The sequence below is a fragment of the Aquarana catesbeiana genome, linkage group LG03, assembly GCF_042186555.1.
Source record: "Aquarana catesbeiana isolate 2022-GZ linkage group LG03, ASM4218655v1, whole genome shotgun sequence".
In the NCBI taxonomy this organism is placed as follows: domain Eukaryota; kingdom Metazoa; phylum Chordata; class Amphibia; order Anura; family Ranidae; genus Aquarana; species Aquarana catesbeiana.
The window spans coordinates 473,896,064-473,918,834 of NC_133326.1; the positions used below are offsets into that span (position 1 = coordinate 473,896,064).

The 22,771-nt window shown below is 38.0% G+C and overlaps 1 protein-coding gene across 40 annotated transcripts in view; it reads left to right on the forward strand.

The window, feature by feature from the left end:
- LOC141132494 (protocadherin gamma-C5-like) overlaps nt 1-22,771 on the forward strand; it is a 751,191-nt gene that overhangs the window by 564,772 nt on the left and 163,648 nt on the right. For 2 of the 40 annotated variants that reach the window (XM_073621000.1, XM_073621007.1), the window contains exon 1: nt 1,096-3,698. The exons of 36 other annotated variants lie outside the window; for them this stretch is intronic. In XM_073621000.1, the coding sequence (XP_073477101.1) occupies nt 1,269-3,698 (2,430 nt within the window). In that variant the 5' untranslated portion in view covers nt 1,096-1,268. Of the gene's footprint in view, nt 1-1,095; nt 3,699-14,073; nt 16,679-22,771 lie in introns of those variants that run through there. 2 more of the 40 variants (XM_073620998.1, XM_073621004.1) reach the window with 1 other exon arrangement.

Here is a 22,771-nt window from a genome sequence, read left to right on the forward strand (position 1 = left end):
CAGAAGTCACCGGTCAACTTGAGCACAAGAGTCACCAGCTGTTTGAACTGTTTTAAAGCACACTTTTTTCCAACACCATTTTTGCAACACCGTTCAGTAACATTCCAGTGTCTTAACATTTTTTGCATTTTTTGGTGTTTAATTTAATTTAATTTTTTTTTTATACATATTTATGTTCACCACACTGGACTTGATATGATGCACATTTGGTACAGATTGATGCACTACTGTTCATATATCTAGTACTACAATAAGTGTTATCACTGAATTCTATATGTTATATATGTTATGTCCCAGTATCAGATTTTTATTTTTATAAGGGGTATTACTTAAAGTGTATATTATTACAGTGGACCTTTGTACACTTTTGTTACACATTTAGTTCACATAATTTTTAACTAGGGAGCGCCATTTACCCCATTTTCCACTTTCTCTATATATAATAGCCCCTTTGGGGGTTTATTAGGGGAGGCTGCATACCTTCTTTTCTTTCCAAAGCGTGGAGTTTTTGTACTGTATTCTAAAAAAATTAAGTTGACCCCAAATCATTACTGATTCCTTTTAAGTGACCTTTATACAATCTGTTAGTAATATACACCTCCTTTTAATAGAAAAATGAAACTAATAGTTTTTTTCAAAGATCTCATGGCTAAATCCATTGCTAAATATTTTTACATAAATATTTTATATTTGTTGGCAGGGAAAAATGTATATTAATTAGGTATATAATTATATATTGATAAATAAAAAATGTGTTTATTTTCATATGCATCTATTTATCACACACTAGGATTAAATACATTGTAAAACTATAAATAGAACGGTCATTTTTTTCCCGCTCTGACAAAAAAAATAAAATCCCATATTTGTGTTGTATTTACATCTTAGATTTAAAAAAGATAACATTGTGTGACAAGTTGTAGTTTTTCTAAACTGCAGTGCATAAAAAGGATTTCATTTTTCCTTAAATTTTTCAATAAAACTGCAGTTCTCATTTTTAGACAGAAGAGGGCAGACTTGTCCATACAGTCTTTTTGTTAATAAAACCTTTATTAATCTGTTCATGTGCTCTCCTCCCCCTGGCTCAGTGATTCACCCTCCCATCTCTTCTCTCACACACAAAGAAGAGCTGCAGCTCCGATGAAAACCCTGTGGATGTTTTCAATGCAGGAAATATGGTGTTTTTTATACAGCAAACCATTTAAACCCATCTTTGATACTTATTGGGATTACAAAAGGACTTGACTCTCAGAAGAGGGATTAAAGACATGGACTGCAAATGCTTCTCAAATGCTTGGAAATGGCAAGTAGCATTCTCCCTTCTCCTTTGTAGCTGGGGCTGGGTCTCTGGGCAGCTGCGTTATTCTATTGCAGAGGAGTCAGATCCAGGGACTGTTGTGGGGAATATAGCTCAGGATCTGGGCTTAAACCTGGCAGATATTAATAAAAGAAGACTGAGATTGGGATCTGAAGGAAGCAGTAAATATTTTACTATTGACCAGAAACATGGAGCTCTGATTATACAGGAGAGGATTGATAGAGAGAGCCTGTGTGGATCCAGCTCCAGCTGTTTGCTACATTTAGAGGTTGTAGCTGAGAATCCTTTGGAGCTGTTCAGTCTAGATATTGAGATTTTGGACATTAATGATAATTATCCTACTTTTTCTGTTACTGATCAGGAAATAAAAATTATAGAGCTGTTTGCAAGTCCTGGAGTAAGATTTCCTTTACCCTCTGCTGAAGACTTGGATGTGGGGAAAAACAGTGTGAGACATTATAGCTTGAATCAAAATCCTTATTTTTCTTTATCAGAAAAATTTCGCAATGATGGGACTTTGATTGCAGAATTGGTACTAGAGAAAAATCTGGACAGGGAAGAGAAATCAGGACACAAGCTTATTCTGTCTGCCATTGATGGAGGAGAACCTCCCCGATCAGGATCTACTCAGATTAATATTATTGTTTTAGACGTAAATGACAATGCACCAGTGTTTGATCAGGCAAGCTATAAGGTAGGGCTATTGGAAAATCTTCCTCCAAAAACAGTAGTTGTAAAATTAAATGCTACAGATCTAGATGAGGGTGCGAATAGTGAAATATTATACTCATTTGATGATCATACATTGAATGCAGCAAAGAAAATATTTGAATTAAATGAAATCACCGGGGAAATATTTATTAAAGGAGCTGTAGATTTTGAAGTTGCAAGGATGTATGAATTATTTGTAAAGGCTGTAGATAAAGGATCACCAAGACGAGAAGGACGTTGTGTTGTCCAGGTCGAAGTGCTAGATGTAAATGATAATGTACCAGAAATTATATTTACTTCTACGAATAATGAAGTGCCTGAAAATGCCTCAATAGGGACTGTTGTGGGATTTCTCACAGTCAGAGACAGGGATTCTGGTAAAAATGGTGAAATCAAACTGATAATACCATTGGATTTACCCTTTAAATGCCAACCAATGTCAAACCGTTATACACTGGTCACTAGTGGACATCTGGACAGGGAGAAAGTCTCACAATATACTATTACACTGATCGCTTCTGATCTTGGCTCTCCATCTTTAAGCAGCCAGACTTCAATCATCATTACTATTTCTGATGTTAATGATAATCCTCCAGTTTTTCTACAGTCTGCTTACAATGCCTTCATATCAGAAAACAATGAGCCTGGCAGACTGTTGTGTACAGTATCTGCTGGAGATTCAGATGAAGGAGATAATGCAAAGCTCATTTACTCCATAGCAGAGAACCACATAGATGGCTCTCCTGTCTCTTCATTTGTCTACATTAATTCTGACACTGGTAATATTTATGCCCAGCGCTCCTTTGACTATGAACAGTTCCAAGTTCTACAGATCACTGCAAGAGTGGAAGATTCTGGATCCCCAAAGCTTTTTTCCAATGTTTCAGTCTACATATTTATTCAGGATACAAACGACAATTATCCCTCAATATTATACCCAGAGAACTCAGGGGAAGGTATTTCACAAGAGACCATTCCCAGATCTGCGTCTGTTGGATATTTAGTCAGTAAAGTATCTGCGGTGGATCTGGATTCTGGGCACAATGCTTGGCTCACCTATAGTCTTCTTCAGTCTGGCAGTCCAGCTTTGTTTCACATTTCTGAATATACAGGAGAAGTCAGAACACTGAGAGGATTACAGGAGACGGATAACACAGAACATCGACTTGTCATTTCTGTCACTGACCATGGGGAGCCTTCACTGTCCTCTACAGTCACTCTGATTGTAAATATAATGGAGAATATTGCTCAGGAAAGTCCCAAATCTCATGATTTTCTTACAAATTCAAAATCAACACCAAATATGACCTTATATCTTATTATTTCTCTAGTAGCCATCAGTTTGGTTTCCTTGGTAACATTTGTCATATTATTGGTAAGGTGCCTTAGAAAGAATTATGACAGCAGTTGTGGTTCTTGTTTTCCAAACAAATCTCTCCCCGTGTCTTATATGGATCAGTATAAACCAACACTTTACCTGAACACAGATGGGACTTTGAAGTACATGGAAGTGAGGATGGCACCTCCAGAACCTCCAGGATCTTGTTATGCACCTTGTTTTCCTGCAGCAATAAACATTCCGGACACAACACTTACACATTATCAGAGTAATCCTCATATAGCAGAACCAAAGCCTACTTCTGACAACTGGTTTAGTGAAACACATCAGGTGAGATGGCTTAATTAATAAATTGGCTTAATTAATAAAAATACATTTTTAGAGTTTTTTGTAAGATTTTACGATAAGATTTGTATTGGTAAAATCAGCAGTTTTGTTTAGTACCTTTTTGCTTTCAGGAAGCAAATAGATTACTCTTTTAATGTGGAAACCTGAACTAAAAAAATGATTTTTGGAATGTGAATGGTTTCCATTGGTAATAAAGACAAGTGCATTTCCTTCCATTTTTCCAATGAGGCTTCTTATTGTTGAAGGTTTTACATGCAGTTTGCAGTTCCTTCATGTTCTTCAGTTCACATTTTACATTATATGGTGTTTCTTGGCTTACTTATTTTTATTGTTACATTTACTTTAAAAAAAATGTAAATATAGATGTAATGGTATTGATTTACTAAAGCCAAATAGGTTGTTCACTTTGCAAGGGAATGTTCCCTAGTGCTTAGTGAATGTGTCAAAATGTCCCTTTGCAAAGAATTTCCAATCAAAGCAAGGGGGAAAAAAACAGCTTGCACATGATTGGATGATGGAAGGCGGTAGAGCTTTACTCATTCACTAAGCTTTGAGATAATTCCCATTGCAAAATGAACAGTCAATGTGCCCCCTATGTTTGCACTTCTTATATAAAATGTTTCTTTTTTTTTCTTTCATCAGATATCAATTCTGGTCAACAGTTTTGTATATGTATTCATAGTAGCTATGAAATCATTATTTTATGATTTATATTCTTGCTATATAAATTATGTTAGTTACTGTGCTTGTCACTTAATTACATGGCTTTTTTTGTGATCACAATTAACGTGTCATTCTAATGGCATGGCTATTGGAACCCAGTACAGTTACCAATTGTATATGATATGTTATTTTTTGGTACTGATTGAGTGAAATTTATGAAGTTTAAGGTTGGGTTTGCTTAAGTATATGTTAAGTGGAATTTCACTCAGGGCTGGAGTTTTAATTCTGCCACCTCCAAAGCCAGCTGTCACATGTCTTTGCCCTCCTCATTGACTATTTTATATTTATTCTCACATGGTTTTCTAACAGTTGTAGGGGTGTCTTCTCACTACATAGGTACAAGTGCTTGGCTCAAATATTTGTGCATACTCATGGACCAATCACTCGCCAGAACAGTCTTTATGTGGTCTTTTAACAACCATTTGTTTTGAGGGAATTGGTTTGAAATCCAGAAAATCATATGATTCATGATCTAAGGTTACCTAGATTTGAAAAAAAAAAACTTCAATGTTCTATAAAGATTATTTTGTGATTGCAATTATTGTGTTATTCCTGGCACATCTAATGGCATAGCTATTGTCATCTACAACATAGTACAGTTACCAATGGTTTGTTATTCTTTGTATACTTGTTGAGTGAAGTTGATGGTGTTCAAGGTTATGTTTGCTGTATGTGTTAAGGAGAATTTCACTCAGGACTGAATTTTTAAGTTCTGCCACTGCAATGCAGAGCTGTGTGGTCTGGAGAAAGTCATACAATTAATGAAATAATGTTGCCTGGATTTTAAAAACAGCAGTGTTATACAGAGTTAAAAAAATTCTGCCTCAAATCATCTGAAGAATCAAAGTTACAGTTCTCAAAGTTCAGCAAATTTTAAAGGAGAAATAGGGCCAAAGCTATTTTGGCCCTACTTCTCCTATGGATTACAGGAATGCAGCCAGCTCTGTACTCGTGTGACTCGTTTTCAGCTAAAAGCGGCTAAAGTCTGCTGTCGGCTGATGTCACTCAACTAGTCCAGGCTCTGGATCGATCCCAACTTTACCCAGATGGCTGGACTGGCAGCTGGCTCAGCCTCCCAGATATCCAAATTATAGAACTATGGGTGTCCCACTCATATCCCATTTGACCACCGTGTTTTTATCAAAATTGAAATTTCATGAATTTTGTACAAACTGTATGTCTTTTAATGGTTGAATTAAAAAATTGTTTTTTAAGAAAAGAAAAAAATTTTTTTTCATGTCTAGTTTGCCTGCACCGTTAAAATCCCTTTATCCCTTCTGTAACCTATAAAAATGGGTGTTATCATGTTAACATGACCATACTTATACAGCCAGAATCTTCAATGCTTTCAGAAGCAGTACCATATTGAGATAACCAGAAAATAAACTTCTAGGACACAGCTAGGAATGGTTAAACCATAATTATAGTACATTATACCATTAAAGAAAGTGCACAAGCAGAGGTGAGAAATCAATAATGAAAACCCAGCTGTCATTGGTAGGCAGAGTGGCAGCCTGGAACATTTGTGTTGACAATTTGTGGTCAGTATTCTATCATTATGAGCAGTGTACTCTAAGTACTGAACCTGAGTCCCTGGGGACTCTGGTGTGTGTTCTATTTACCTAGGAGCTTACTCTTGCCTGGTGAAGGAAATATATACTTACCTATTTCTCCACTGTTACTGCCCATTCCTTTTCTTTTTCTTTTTTTTTTCTTTTGATATTTAGAAACAGGTTCTGCTATGGCACAGGTTGTTTTTAAGTGGGCTGTAGTATGATCAAATGTGGAAGATATGATTTGTAAAGGAGCTTTTATAGCAGTGATCCAAAGCATATCTTCAGTCTCCAACCACTCCAGATTATCTGCAACCTCTGACCATCCCATGTAGCTTGGCCATAGTCACTGTCCTTCTACTGTTGCAAGCAGTGGTGGCCCATCCATTAGGGGCACCTGGGTGCTGCCCAGCTCCCTCCAGGCAAACCCCTATATGCAATGGATAGATTTATGCATAGCATGAATCTATCCAAGACCGCGGCGGCCACCCCCTATTCATGCGTCTGCCCCCTTTCAGGGCACCGGGCGCATGAATTACAGCGGCCAGTTTTTTAATTAAGCACCTGATTAGAGCCACAGGCTCGAATAGGCTTCAAAATAGGATGGGTTCCGGTCGAAGAGAATGCAAACCGAGCCCACCCAGGTGTGTTACAACAGTGAATAAATATTCGGTGTTGAAACACTGATCCTCAATCCAGCCAATCAGAAGCGTGTGTGAGAGCCATTTTCCAACTGGCTGAAAGGAAAAGACTCCCGATTGGCGAAGGGAGGAAACGGAAGCCGCAGCCGTGATGACCCGTGGAGAGCAGGAGAGCGGGAAGTCGTCGCCACCAAGCAGGGTAAGCCGCTGGTGATGGGGTAAGTGCTACCGACCGGGGGGGCGGGTGGCATACTGTTTGCGGCCCCCCCCCAAAAAAAATTCCACCGGCCACCACTGGTTGCAAGTCTGGCTTGAGTCTCTGATAGTTTTCTGCTGTATTACTTTCCCTTAATATAAAGTGTGGCTCTTTGGTGTCAGGGACCATACTTAAGGCCTTGCATATTAAACAAGTTGACCACCACTGCTGTAGACTATGAATTGTGCTGGGTATGAATCATTTGGCTCTAATTGCATTACAGTCTTACTTATTTATTACTTACTTATATATTACTTACTCTGCTACACATTTCTGCTCCAATTAAGGGGATATTAAACCCTCATTTTGTAAGCATTTTCAGCAGCTGATTCAAGTATGCATCTTCTTTATCTTTTAATCCTTGCCTATTGTCTAGTATTTAGCTTGTGTCATGATTGCTCCTAAATGTTTCATATTTCAAGGTGGTTCCTTTGTCCTGCAGACCTATGGAGTCACCCTTGTATGCAGAGACTAAACCTGTGCTTCCTACACTGTGTGTTTCAATAGAAAAACACAGCTCTGTGGCCTAGAATGGCAAAAAAAATCCCTCCCCTTCTCCTCCTTCTTCCTCCATCCTCCCTTCTCCAAGCTAACAGACTTGATCTAGACGACACTGTTCATACTTTCCTGAAAAGACCAAAGGTTCAGGGAAGTGCCACTGAGAGCAGGAGCCAGCAGCATTTAAATGTTGTAAACTGTAAGTAATGGGGTAAGAATGTTTAACAATTAGTTTACTGGGGAATGTTTATTTTATTGTGCTCAATGTGTTGCTAAATAATGCTGTAGGGTTTTATATCTCTGCTGCTTCAGTTCAGGCGGGTGCTTTCTGTCTCTTATGAAGACATTGGATAAAGAGAAAATCGAGGTTACCTCCAAATCAACGTTTCCTGTAAGATAGTAGAAAGTAAGAAAATATTTGAAATATTTGAAATAAATAAATCACTGGGGAACTATTTTTTAAAGAACTGTTTTTTAAAGGGGCTGTAGATTTTGAAGTTGCAAAATTGTATGAATTATTTGTAAAGGCTTTAGATATCACCAAGACGGGAGGAGCATTGTGTTGTCCAGGTTGAAGTGAAAGATATGAATGATACTTCTAAGAATACTGAAGTGCCTGAAAATGCCCCAATAAGATCTGTTGTTGAGTTTATCACAGACAGGGATTCTGGTAAAAATGGGGAAGTCAAACAGATAATACCACTGGATTTAATCTTTAAATGCCAACCAATGTCAAACCATTTTACACAGTCACTAGTGGACATTTGAGCAGGGAGAATGTCTCAAAATGTATTATTACACTAATTACCTCTGCTCTCCATCTTTAAGCAGCCAGACTACAAGCATCATTAATATTTCTGATGTTAATGATAACCCTCCAGTATTTCTACAGTCTGCTTACACTCCTTTCTGTAGTGACTAAGAACTTGTAGTCATAGGGAATAGAGGTTTGGTAAAAGCCTATTTTTGACTTCCGTTTCTGTTACATATATTATAACACCATACCTTGTAGAAAGGACTGCTTTATTAAGTAGAAAAGAAATGCAGAGACATAGACTCTGAATTTACCATACTGTTGACGTAGCTGAAAATGACATCTTTAGTAAATCAGCTTCATATCTACAGTATCTTACAAAAGTCAGTGCACCCCTCACATTTTTGTAAAAAAAAAGTTTTATATCTTTTCATGTGACAACACTGAAGAAATGACACTTTACTACAATGTAAAGCAGTGAGAGTACAGCTTGTTTAAAAGTGTAAATTTGCTGTTCCCTCAAAATAACTCAACACACAGCCATTAATGTTGAAACCGCTGGCAACAAAAGTGAGTACACCCCTAAGTGAAAATGTCCAAATTGGGCCAAAAGTGTCAATATTTTGTGTGGCCACCATTATTTTCCAGCACTCCCTTAACCCTCTTGGGCATGGAGTTCACCGGAGCTTCACAGGTTTCCACGGGAGTACTCTTCCACTCCTCCATGACGACATCATGGTGCTGATGGATGTTAGAGACCTTGCGCTCATCCACCTCCCATTTGAGGATGCCCCACAGATGCTCAATAGTGTTAAGGTCTAGAGACATGCTTGGCCAGTCCACCAGTCCCTTGTGTTTGGGGTTGTTATCATGTTGGAAAACTGCCCTGCGGCCCAGTCTCCAAAGGGAGGTGATCATGCTCTGCTTCAGTATGTTGCAGTACATGTTGACATTCATAGTTCCCCCAATGAACTGTAGCTCTCCAGTGCTGGCAGCACTTATGCAGCCCCAGACCATGACACTCCCACCACCATGCTTGACTGTAGGCAAGATACACAGTCTTTGTACTCCTCACCTGGTTGCCACCACACACGCTTGGCATTATCTGAACCAAATAAGTTTATCTTGGTCTCATCAAACCACAGGACATGGTTCCAGTATTCCATGTCCTCAGTCTGCTTGTCTTCAGCAAACAGTTTTCGGGCTCTCTTGTGCATTATCTTTAGAAGAGGCTTCCTTCTGGGACAACTGCCATGCAGACCAATTTGATGCAGTGTGCGGCGTATGGTCTGAGCACTGACAGGCTGACCTCCCACCCCTTCAACCTCTGCAGCAATGCTGACAGCACTCATACATCTATTTCCCAAAGACGACCTCTGGATATGACGCTGAGCACATGCACTCGAATTCTTTGGTCGACCATGATGAGGCCTGTTCTGAGTGGAATCTGTCCTGTTAAACCACTGTATGGTCTTGGCCACCGTGCTGCAGCTCAGTTTCAGGGTCTTGGCAATCTTCTTATAGCCTAGGCCATCTTTATGTAGAGGTAAAATTCTTTTTTTTCAGATCCCTAGAGAGTTCTTTGCCATGAGGTGCCATATTGAACTTCCAGTGACCAGTATTAGAGAGTGAGAGCAATAACACCACATAACACACCTGCTCCCCATTCACACCTGAGACCTTGTAACACTAACGAGTCACATGACACTGGGGAGGGAAAATGGCTAATTGGTCCCAATTTGGACATTTTCACTTAGGGATGTACTTACTTTTGTTGCCAGCGGTAATGGATGTGTGTTGCGTTATTTTGAGGGGACAGCAAATTGTTATACAAGCTGTAAACTCACTACTTTACATTGTAGCAAAGTGTCATTTCTTCAGTGTTGTCACATGAAAATATATAATAAAATATTTACAAAAAATGTGAGGTAAATGCTTGTTTAATCTAAGTGGTACAGGAGTTTTCCTTACTTCTCATTCTAACACTAGCTGACCTTCTCCTACATTCTCCTGATGTGTGGGCAGGCCCTTGACATTCTCAAGTACAGTGCAGGACCTTAATTGAACCTGATGATGTCAGAGAGGTAGCGACTAGACAACCTTTAAAATGGGAGCAGCTTAGTGAAATGGGCCATGCACCTGGGAGGAAACCTGCAGGAGTGAGGAACAAAGAAATACTGTATTTATTGGCATATAACACTCACTTTTTCACCATGAAAATCGAGTGCAAATAGCGTGTGCGTGTTATACGCCAATACTTCAATTTCAGCTGCCTCGGAGGCAACGGGGGGGGGGCGCCGTCAGATTACATACAGTGAGAATCTCCTGTTTACTTGGTGGCCTCTGTAATAGGAAGTCAATAGATGGCAATGGCGAGGCTGCTGCATTTATGGCAATGGCGAGGCTGCTGCGTTGATGGCAATGGTGAGGCTGTATTGATGTGGACTAATAAGGCTGCATTGATGGCAATGGTGAGGCTGCAGATGGGCACTGACCCTTATTTTGCTTCAAAGTTCCTTATTTAAAATTTAAGTTTTTTCCTGAAACTTCCCTCTTAAAAAGAATGTGCGTTTTATACGCCTGTGCATGTTATACGCCGATAAATACGGTAGTCTTCCTTATCCCTTACCCCTAGACAAAGCAAGCACTTAATGCAATTACTATAGCAAAAGGAAATGCTTACATTATAGCATTAGCCTAAAAAGACCATGAGGAACTTGCAAGGCCCATAATAAGAGATAAACCAGAATGTAAAAGCTGCCTTCAGAAAATGCCTTTTTGGGGTAAATAAACTATACAGCCAGTAAATACAGTTAAAGTGTATGTACTGTATACCCAAAACGTTTTCTTGACTTGTGAATACATTAGCTAAAGGTTAAAAATCTGTCTGTTTATTTTTGCTGTTTTCTCCATTGGGGAGATTTCCCTTCACTTCCTGTGGTGGAGACAGAAGGAGTACCTTACTGCAAAGTTAAAGAAATTCCCCTTTTAGGCTGGATTCACACCTATGCATGTTTCCCCTGCTGCGTTTGTCATTAAAATCAACAGAAACTCATCAAAACACATATTAAACTTTTAATGCATGATAGTGGGCATCAATTCACATTAATACACATCATGAGGTGTTTACCTGCATCATATGTTGTGATGGCTTTTCATTTATTTTCAATGGAAAATGCATCAAGCAAACATTGCATAGATGTGAATCCAGCTTTAGTCAGCTTTAGTCAGTTCCCCATTGGAAGATTTCCTCCACTACCCTTTGTTGTTGGTACAACTGTAAAGTTCTGGATTTTGGTGACAAACAATAACCAATAGGACACATTGAGAGGTCGAATTTTCCCAGTGGACAACAGAGAGTGATAAAACTTGACAAGGGTTCTTACCATTTTTTATATACATTTTAATGTAACTTTAAACTAAACTGCTATGAACTTACAAAAGGCATTTTGTAGTAAGGAGACTTGGAACTCATTGATGGTATTATTTGTAAAATACATATTATCTCATTAAAAGAGTACTTTCGTCAACTCATCATTTCGTTAAAATACTGATAATCACCTGCTGCGTTACACAATCAGAGTGTAACAATTAGTCACAATTCGCAACAATTAGTCACATATCTATATAAAGTGTGAAAATCAACACAAATATAAATACATCAATCCTAAAGTGCAGTATATCACAATAAAAATAAAGTATATATATGCATAAAAATGCATAAAGTGGCAATTAAGTGTCCAGTATAGTCCAAAAATTGATGTATGTATATAAAAAAAGGAATCTATTTAATGCAGCTTTAATAGATTATTTTAAATATGCCAATGTTTACAAATAAACCTTGGTGAAAGGTCTAATTAGATAAATGAGCCCTCTAGTGGGCAAAAAACATTACTACATCACTGCATCACTACCCTGCCCATTGATACCTTTAAATTGTGGTGCAAGCTGCTTCAAAGTTCAAACTCTTACTCTCAACTGTATGAGCTTCTTTTTATTTTTGACTACAACAACATAGCTGAATAGTCCACCCTCATCCTCCCTATAGGTGGAGATAAATAGGATACATAAACATGTTGTGTCTCAGCACTGGAGGTCCTACCAGCTGAAACAAGTGTTGGGGCAGACTTTAGTGCTGACGTCCCGCTGCTGCATGATATAAGTCAGCAGCATCCTTCTATGTGAGTTACAGTGGTTTTGTATTGATATATCGGTCTGTTTGTTTGGCGTGCTATGTATGTGATTCTCATAGTGCAATATATACTACACTATTACCATCTTTGCTGGCTCAGGTGTGAGCATTATTTGATGCAGCTTGGATCAGTGCTGGGAACTGGAGAGCACTGTGGATGTTTGCATAGGCTACTCTGGATGACACCTACCTATGATGACACGCTAAGCACATTTTGTAGCACATTTTCTGGTGAGTGTTCATTTCATGAGGTGGTGGCTGGTGCTTCTTTACACTGGGAAGAGCCTGGGAACAATCTGAGTCATTTGGGGAGGAATTATAACACGTGTTTTTTCAGCTATACCGGACTTTTTTGCACTATATCTGCACTTTATGCACTTTTATACATATATATACTTTTTTTTTATTGAGATATTATATTGCAATTTATTTAGATATGTGACTAATTGTTGCACTTTATGATTAATAGTTGCCCTCTGATTGTGTGGTGCTGTAGGTAAATATCTTTATGGTTCCACAGGGTTTTTCTATATCAACCTTTCCGCTAGCAGCCTACTTTATCACAACATGGACCTTATACTAGATATTTGGTTTAAATAAAATAATATTCTTATTATGCCTGTATTCAGATTGATGAGATAATGTAAAGCCAAATTCAGTGGTTGTGTGATTAGTATAAAAAAAGTGCGTAGGAGTATAGATAAGCCTGACTCCACACAGCTTTCTTGAAAAAAAAAAACTGGAAATCTAACTAAAAGACATCCAATCACTAATTGCTGATATTCCCCTAAAGCATACTTGGTAGAGGAATACTGTATGTGTAGAATGAAAGAAATGAATCTTGAATTGCTCACATAGCAATACCATTCCAATGATAACATTCTGTAACAGCTGCAGGTCTAGCTTGACACTTGACAACATTACTTTAAAAAAGGAAGGGGAAAGGGCATTAAAACCAAGTTAATACTTTGTAAAGATCAACATATTGAAGGAATTATTAAGTCTGATTGTGCTTTGTGTTGATTTTATTCACCCTCTGTAAAAGTAATAATGCACTCTGATATACAAGTTATAAAAACATCCTTACTATTTTAAACTGGTAACTGTTAAAACAGCTATAAAAGTGATTATCAGTTGTTACAGCATGATGATAATGAAAAGTTTGATATGAATAAAAGAGGATGACACAGCCGAAGGCTGTTTTTTTTTTTTACTTTTCTTTTATTTTGCAGTAGGCCAACCTTCTCTAGAATTTTTTTTCTTACTGCTGATAATGTGGTATTTTGGGAATTCCTATAATTACTGGTTAATAACTTGTGAACTTGGTATTGCAGCTTTGTCATCATGAATGCACATTATCTCTTCCTGACCACCATAGATACTGATTAGAGGAGATCGAGGTTTTGTTCCAGGTCTCTTATGCTTTTTAAAGTGTCAGAATAAATGCATAAGGCATAAGAAAAAAAAATGCTTTGTTTCTGCTTTCTTACACCATCAGATCCAGACTCGTTTTTAGTATAGAATTTTCTTAGAATAATCATTTTCTTCTGAAACATTACCACAAAAAAGCATTGTATGCAGTATACAAAGCATACAATGCACTGCATTTTCCCTAAATATTTCAATAAAACTGTAGTTCTAATTTTTAGACAGAAGAGGGCAGACTTGTCCATACAGTCTTTTTGTTAATAAAACCTTGGTGAATCTGTTCATGTGTTCTCCTCCCCCTGGCTCAGTGATTCACCCTCCCATCTCTTCTCTCACACACAAAGAAGAGCTGCAGCTCCGATGAAAACCCTGTGGATGTTTTCAATGCAGGAAATATGGTGTTTTTTATACAACAAATCATTTAAACTCAGCTTGGATACTTACTGGGATTACAAAAGGACTTGATTCTTAGAAGAAGGATTAAGACATGGACTGCAAATGTCCCTCAAATGCTTGGAAATGGCAAGTAGCTTTCTCCCTTCTCCTTTGTAGCTGGGGCTGGGTCTCTGGGCAGCTTCGTTATTCTGTTGCAGAGGAGTCAGATCCAGGGACTGTTGTGGGGAATATAGCTCAGGATCTGGGCTTAAACCTGGCAGATATTAATAAAAGGAGACTGAGTTTGGGAACTGAAGGAAACAGCAAATATTTTACTATTGACCAAAAATATAGAGCTTTGATTATACAAGAGAGGATTGATAGAGAGAGCCTGTGTGGATCCAGCTCCAACTGTTTGCTGCATTTAGAGGTTTCAGCTGAGAATCCTCTGGAGCTGTTCAGTCTAGAAATTGAGATTTTGGACATTAATGATAATGATCCTATTTTCTCTGTAACTACTCAGGAAATAAAAATTATAGAACTGTTTGCAAGTCCTGGAGTAAGATTTCCTTTACCCACTGCTAAAGATTTGGATGTGGGGAAAAATGGTGTGAGACATTATAGCCTAAATCAAAATACTTATTTTTCTTTATCAGAAAAATATCGTAATGATGGGGTTTTGATTGCAGAATTGGTACTCGAGAAAAATCTAGACAGGGAAGAGAAATCAGGACACAAGCTTATTCTGTCTGCCATTGATGGAGGAGAACCTCCCCGATCAGGATCCACTCAGATTAATATTATTGTTTTAGATATTAATGATAATGCACCAGTGTTTGATCAGGCAAGCTATAAGGTAGGGTTAATGGAAAATCTACCTCTAAACACAGTAGTTATGAAGCTAAATGCTACAGACCTGGATGAGGGTGCGAATAGTGAAATATTATATTCATTTGATGATCATACAGCAGATTTTGCAAGAGAAATTTTTGATTTAAATGAAAACACTGGAGAAATATTTATTAAAGGGGCTGTAGACTTTGAAGTTGCAACATCCTATGAATTATTTGTGAAGGCTGTAGATAAAGGATCACCAAGACGAGAAGGACGGTGTGTTGTCCAGGTTGAAGTCCAAGATGCCAACGATAATTTACCAGAAATTGTATTTACTTCAAAAAATAATGAAGTTCCTGAAAATGCTCCAGTAGGGACTGTTGTTGGGTTTATCACAGTTAGAGACAGGGATTCTGGTAAAAATGGGGAAGTTAAATTGCATATGTCACCAGATATACCCTTTAAATACCAGCCCATGTCAAACCGTTATACACTGATCACTACTGGACATCTGGACAGGGAGAAAGTTTCACAATATACTATTACACTGATCGCTTCTGACCTTGGCTCTCCTTCTTTAAGCAGCCAGACTACAACAATCATTAATATTTCTGATGTTAATGATAATCATCCAGCATTTCTACAGTCTGCTTACAATGCCTTCATATCAGAAAACAATGAGCCTGGCAGACTGCTGTGTACAGTATCTGCTGAAGATCCAGATGAGGGAGATAATGCAAATCTAATTTACTCCATAGTAGGGAACCACATAGACAGCTCTCCTGTCTCTTCATTTGTCTACATTAACTCTGACACTGGTAATATTTATGCCCAGCGCTCCTTTGACTATGAACAGCTCCAAGTTCTACAGATCACAGCGAGAGTGGAAGATTCTGGATCTCCAAAGCTGTTTTCCAATGTTTCAGTCTTCATATTTATTCAGGATACAAATGACAATTATCCCTCTATATTTTACCCAGAGAACTCAGGGGAAGAGATGGCACAAGAGACCATTCCCAGATCTGTGTCTGCTGGATACTTAGTCAGTAAAGTATCTGCGGTGGATCTGGATTCTGGGCACAATGCTTGGCTTACCTATAGTCTTGTTCAGCCTGGTAGTCTAGCTTTGTTTCACATCTCTGAATATACAGGAGAAGTCAGAACGCTGAGAGGATTACAGGAGACGGATAACGCAGAACATCGACTTGTCATTTCTGTCAGTGACCATGGGAAGCCTTCACTGTCCTCTACAGTCACTCTGATTGTAAATATAATGGAGAATATTGCTCAGGAAAGCCCCAAATCTCATGATTTTCTTACAAATTCGAAATCAACACCAAATATGACATTATATCTTATTATTTCTCTAGTAGCCATCAGTTTGGTTTCCTTGGTAACATTTGTGATATTATTGGTAAGGTGCCTTAGAAAAAATTATGACAGCAGTTGTGGTTCTTGTTTTCCAAACAAATCTCTCCCCGTGTCTTATATGGATCAGTATAAACCAACACTTTACCTGAACACGGATGGGACATTAAAGTACATGGAAGTGAGGATGGCTCCTCCAGAACCTCCAGGATCTTGTTATCCACCTTGTTTTCCTGAAGCAACAAACATTGTGGATACAACACTTACAAAATATCAAAGTAGTCCTCAAATAGCAGAGCCTAAGCCCACTTCCAACAACTGGTTTAGCGAAGCACATCAGGTGAGATGGCAATATATTATTAGGTAATAAAAATAATATTTAGGGTTTTCCAATTACATAATAAGATGTTTGGTGAAATCAACAGTTTAGTTCAGCACCCTTTAGCCTGCAAGAAGCAAATAGATTATTATTTTTATTTGATGGAAAAAAGAATTGCTGGAATGTAAATGGTTTCTATTGGTAATAAACACCAATGCATTTTCTCATTTTTTCGAGACTGATTATTGTTGTTGGTTTTACAAACAGTTTGCAGTTTCTCCATATTGTTCAGTGCATATTTTATGTTGTATATTGTTATTATTATTTATTTTTTATTGTAACACCTATTTTTTTTTTTTTAATTATAAAAAAAATATAGAAATAATAGGTAAATAGGCTGTTCACTTTGCAAGGGAATTTTCCCCAGAGCTTAGTAAATGTGATGCAAAGAATACCCAATCATGTTTGCAAATGATTGGATGAGAGAAGTCAGCATGTTAGTTACTGTGAGTTAATTATGGGGCTTATTTTGTGATTGCAAGTATTGTGTCATTCTTGGCACATCTAATGGCATAGCTATTGGCATATAGGATAAATTTAGTACAGCGCAATCATCAGTAAAGTGATACTATAACATACATCAAACACAATATAAGTGTACCAAAAAGAAAAAGTATCTTAATATCCAAGTATATCAACAGAATTCACTCTTCTTCACAGAAGTGTGAAAACATTTCAAAACTAGAAAAAAATGACTAAATCCTTAGATCGAATATTCTTGCCACCTCTGTGTGTAACGATCACCTCCAGTTTTGACCCCTGTTTTAGTAGAGAGTCAAAGCATGCAGGTCTCCTTGAGGCTTATATGGAGATCTGTGTGGATGGATGAGTATCCTTATAGCTTTCACAGGTTAGCTCTCTCCTTCATGGGATCTTCACATACTACCAGCCATATAAAACAGAAAACATACCATCTAGTGCTCCCTGTAAAAAACAATTTTATTGCCATACAATCTTATAGTGGTTCACTTACATAAAAGGGACTAAAAGCTGTGCCAGCTGAAAATTGCACAATGTAAAATCCAGTGGCTTGCCGCTGTCTGGTTAGGAATGGTCAGGGGATAGTGTCAGCTGCTGACTCATTACTCCATACGCGTTGCATCCTCGTGTGGACTTCTTCAGTGGGGCCTAGTACAGTTACCAACTGTATATGATTTGTTATTCTTTAGTACTTTCGGTGAAATGGAAAGTGAAAAGTTTGCTGTTTGTGAAGTATGTGTTAAGTGGAATTCCACTCAGGGCTGGATTTTTAAGTTCTGCCATCTCCATAGCCAACTTGCACATGTCTTGGCCCTCTACATTAACTATTTTATATTCACTCTCATGTGGTTTTCTAAGACCAGCTGCAGGGTTGTCTTCTCACTACATAAATACATAGGCTTGGCTTTGGGGTGTTTTACCACCATTTGTGATTTGAGAGTTGGTTTCAAATCCAGGAAATCATGAATTAAAGTGATTGTAAAAGTTCCTTTTTTTAAATTAAAATAATAAAAATGTCATACTTACCTGCTCTGTGCAATGGTTTTGCACAGAGCAGCCCCAGTCTTCCTCTTCTTGGGCCCCCCACTGGTGCTCATGGATCCTCCCACGCTTAGTGCCCCAAAGAAAACCATTTTCTATTAGGGCACTTGAGCACGCTCTCTCCCAAGCCACTCTGTTTGCATCTATTGACACAGACTTCAAGGCTCACCTGCTCCCTTATCGCAGAATTTGATTGACAGGATAAAACTGCCCACTGAGGAGGGAGAAAGCACAGAGAGAGCTGCTGATCTCATGCACATCGCTGGATTAAGATCAGGCTCAGGTAAGTATAAGCTCTGAGCGAGGCTGGGAGGGAATCCTCTGCAACAGAATGCATTAAGGTAAAAAACCTTAAGGTTGCCTGGATACAAAAAAAATGCAATATTCTTTAGAGATCAGAGAAATCTGCCCCAAATAAGCTGAAGAATCAAAGCAACAGTTCAGCCATCTTTAACCACCATGTCATGTCTATGGATAACAAGATCATCACCATTAATCTAGAGGTCAAATCAATACCCAAATTAAAGAATTGTGTATGTAGTCACGTTAGCATGTCCATACACAGTCAGAATATTGAGACAACCAGAATAGAAATGCAGCTAGAAATGAATAAGTCATAATTATAATACACTTGCCATACAAGAAATGGCACAGGCAGTGGTCAGTAATGAAGCCCCAGCTGCATGCCACTGATAGGCAGAATGGCACCCTGGAACTTTTGTTCCTATCTTTAGCATTCTAGCATTAAGAGCAGTGCTCTAGGTACAGAAACTGCAGTTCAGGAGACACATGAAGCCTGTTGGCACTTATCGTGCACCCCTCAAAGCCCCTGTGGACTGTAGTTTGTGTTTTATTTACCTAAGTACTTTAATTTCAGTGAAGGAAAATATTCTTTAGACTGTTCTGGTAGTTATATGGTTTGGTTTATTTATCACCCTTTTCTCTATTGTCTTCTGATCTGTAATAACAGGTTCTTTTGTGGTACATGTCATTTTTAAGTGGACTGTAGGGCACATAAATGTGGAAGCTTTGATTCGTAAGGCCCCTTTCACACTGAGGCAGGGACTGCGTCGGCAGTAAAGCGCTGCTACTTTTAGCCATGAGCGTCTTCGTTACAGCCTCCTAATCGTAAACAGCCTCCTAATCGTAAACACGGAAGTGACGTCATGACATCGCTTCCCGTTTACTCGGCTGCCAATGGCGCCGGTTTTAAAAAAATACACAGTATTCAGAATCGCCAAAAATGGTGATCTGAATACTTTGAAGTGCAAAGGAGGGATCGGGGGTCTTTTAGACCCCCGATCCCTCCATAAAGAGTACGGAAGTCACGCCCGCATATGTAAACGGTGTTCAAATCACACATGTGAGGTATCGCTGCGATCGTCAGAGCAAGAGCAATAATTCTTCCACTAGATCTCCTCTGTAACTCTAACCTGGTAACTGTAAACTGTACCGTAGTTTTGTCGCCATTCCACGAGTGCGTGCAATTATAAAGCGTGACATGTTTGGTATCTATTTACTCAGCGTGACATCATCTTTCACATTATATAAAAAAATTGGGGTAACTTTACTGTTTGTTTTTTTTTTAATTCATGAAAGTGTCCCTTTTCCCAAAAATTTGCGTTTAAAACACCGCTGCACAAATACCATGTGAAATTAAATATTGCAACAATCGCCATTTTATTCTCTAGATTCTCTGCTAAAAAAAAATATATATATATATATATATATATATATATATATATATATATAATGTTTGGGGGCTCTAAGTAATTTTCTAGCAAAAAATACGGATTTTAACTTGTAAACACCAAATTTCAAAAATAGGCTTAGTCATGAAAGGGTTAACGTTGCCTCCAGGACAGGCGACTTTGGCTGTGGCCAGTCACAGAATAATCAGCTCTCTGGGAGGGAGGGGTTTGCCTGGGTAACCTTTTTTTAAATTTCTTTTCCTGTAAAGTTGCTTCAATATAGATGGAGATCCGACTTGGAAGCAACTTCCATTGAAATCTATGGGTGCAAGTTGCCTAGAAGTCGCCTTGAAGTAGTACAGGAACCTTTTCTGAAGTCGGAGCAACTTCAGTAGTGTACATTGAGACAGCTCTCATTCACTTCAATGGAATTTCTTATGTCCAGGGACTTGGGGCAACTTGAGGTCTGACAAGTCGGATCCCAAGTTGCTGTAGTGTGAACAGGCACTTAGTTTACTATTTATTTTGTTGTGCACAATGTGTTAGGCTAAACAATGCAGAGAGTTTAATTCTACTGTAACACCAGTTACTTTTATATCTCTGCTGCTTCTATTTTATATACATGATCTTACAGATTTTAAAGGATACAGGTTTTAAAAGAAAAGCAAGACTGCCTTCAAATCAGCTTTTCCTGAAATACAATGTGCAGAGTGGCAACAGAGGTAGAGGCAGAGTTGCTTGGGGCAAACTTGAACCTCTTCATAAATAATCATAGCACATTTTTGTGCTTTTTGTTTTGGGGTTACTTAGGCATCAGTACTCTTCTCCTTGTCTAATTTTCTTCTGTGCTCTGCAGCACAATCTTCTTCAGATGGCTTATTAGCAACTACTGCTTTTGGGGAGATCAGTTAATTTGAAGGTGTATTAAATGGGGTTTCTGACTTTGTATATATATATATATATATATATATATATATATATATATATATATATATGTATTTATACACATATGAGCCGTTTAATGACTTACAGTTGACCCAAAAGCTTTACGTATTCCTTTTAAATTACCTGTAATACTAGGCCATTAGTAATGTAGTCCACAACACAAGCTTTAGGTCTTACAAATTTCACTTGGCATTATAATAGAAAAATAACAATGATAGTTTTTCATCTTAGATTTAGGATAAAATTATGTATCAATCTGTAATAAAAATAAAACACTAGATTTTTCATAACTTCTGAACTTAAAAATCTGTTATTTACTTACACCTTAAAATTAGGTTTTAATTAAGACTTGTGTAGCTGTGTTAATAGCATGCATTACTTATACCATTAATAACTACTTTTCTTAACTTTTGAACTTGAAAATCTGTGATTTCATCTATATCTTAAAATTAAGCTGTAGTTATAATTTTTAGACAGAAGAGGGCAGACTAGTCATCCAAACAGTTAAAAAGCAAAAGCCTGTGAATCTATTCATGTAAACTGCGTTCTCCTCCCCCTGGCTCAGTGATTCACCCTCCCATCTCTTCTCTCACACACAAAGAAGAGCTGCAGCTCCGATGAAAACCCTGTGGATGTTTTCAGTGCAGGAAATATGGTGTTTTTTATACAACAAATCATTTAAACTCAACTTGGATACTTACTGGGATTACAAAAGGACTTGATTCTTAGACAAGGGATTAAAGACATGGACTGCAAATGTTCCTCAAATGCTTGGAAATGGCAAGTAGCTTTCTCCCTTCTCCTTTGTAGCTGGGGCTGGGTCTCTGGGCAGCTTCGTTATTCTATTGCAGAGGAGTCTGATCCAGGGACTGTTGTGGGGAATATAGCTCAGGATCTGGGCTTAAAACTGGCAGATATTAATAAAAGGAGACTGGGTTTGGGATCTGAAGAAAGCAGTAAGTATTTTAACATTGACCAGAAATATGGAACTCTGATTATACAAGAGAGGATTGATAGAGAGAGCCTGGGTGGATCCAGCTCCAGCTGTTTGTTGCATTTAGAGGTTGTAGCTGAGAATCCTCTGGAGCTGTTCAGCCTGGAAATTGAGATTATGGACATTAATGATAATTATCCTATTTTTTCTGTTACTGATCAGGAAATAAAAATTATAGAGCTGTTTGCAAATCCTGGAGTAAGGTTCCCTTTACCCACTGCTAAAGATTTAGATGTGGGGAAAAATGGTGTGAGACATTATAGCTTGAATCAAAATCCTTATTTTTCTTTATCAGAAAAATACCGCAGTGATGGAATTTTGATTGCAGAAGTAGTACTAGAGAAAAATCTGGACAGAGAAGAGAAATCAGAACACAAGCTCATTCTCTCAGCCACTGATGGAGGAGAACCTCCCCGATCAGGATCCACTCAGATTAATGTTATTGTTTTAGATTTTAATGACAATGCACCAGTGTTTGGTCAGGCAAGCTATAAGGTAGGTCTAATGGAAAATCTACCTCTAAACACAGTTGTTTTAAAGCTAAATGCTACAGACCTGGATGATAGTGTGAATAGTGAAATACTATATTCATTTGATGATCATACATCAGATTCAGCAAAGGAAATATTTGAAGTGAATGAAAAAACGGGTGAAATATTTATTAAAGGGGTTGTGGATTTTGAAATTGCAAAGATGTATGAATTATTTGTAAAGGCTGTAGATAAAGGATCCCCTAAACTAGAGGGACGTTGTGTTGTTCAGGTTGAAGTCCAAGATGTGAATGATAATGTCCCAGAAATAGTTTTTACTTCAAAAAATAATGTAGTGCCTGAAAATGCCCCAGTAGGGTCTATTGTTGGGTTTATTACAATCAAAGACAGGGATTCTGATAAAAATGGGGAA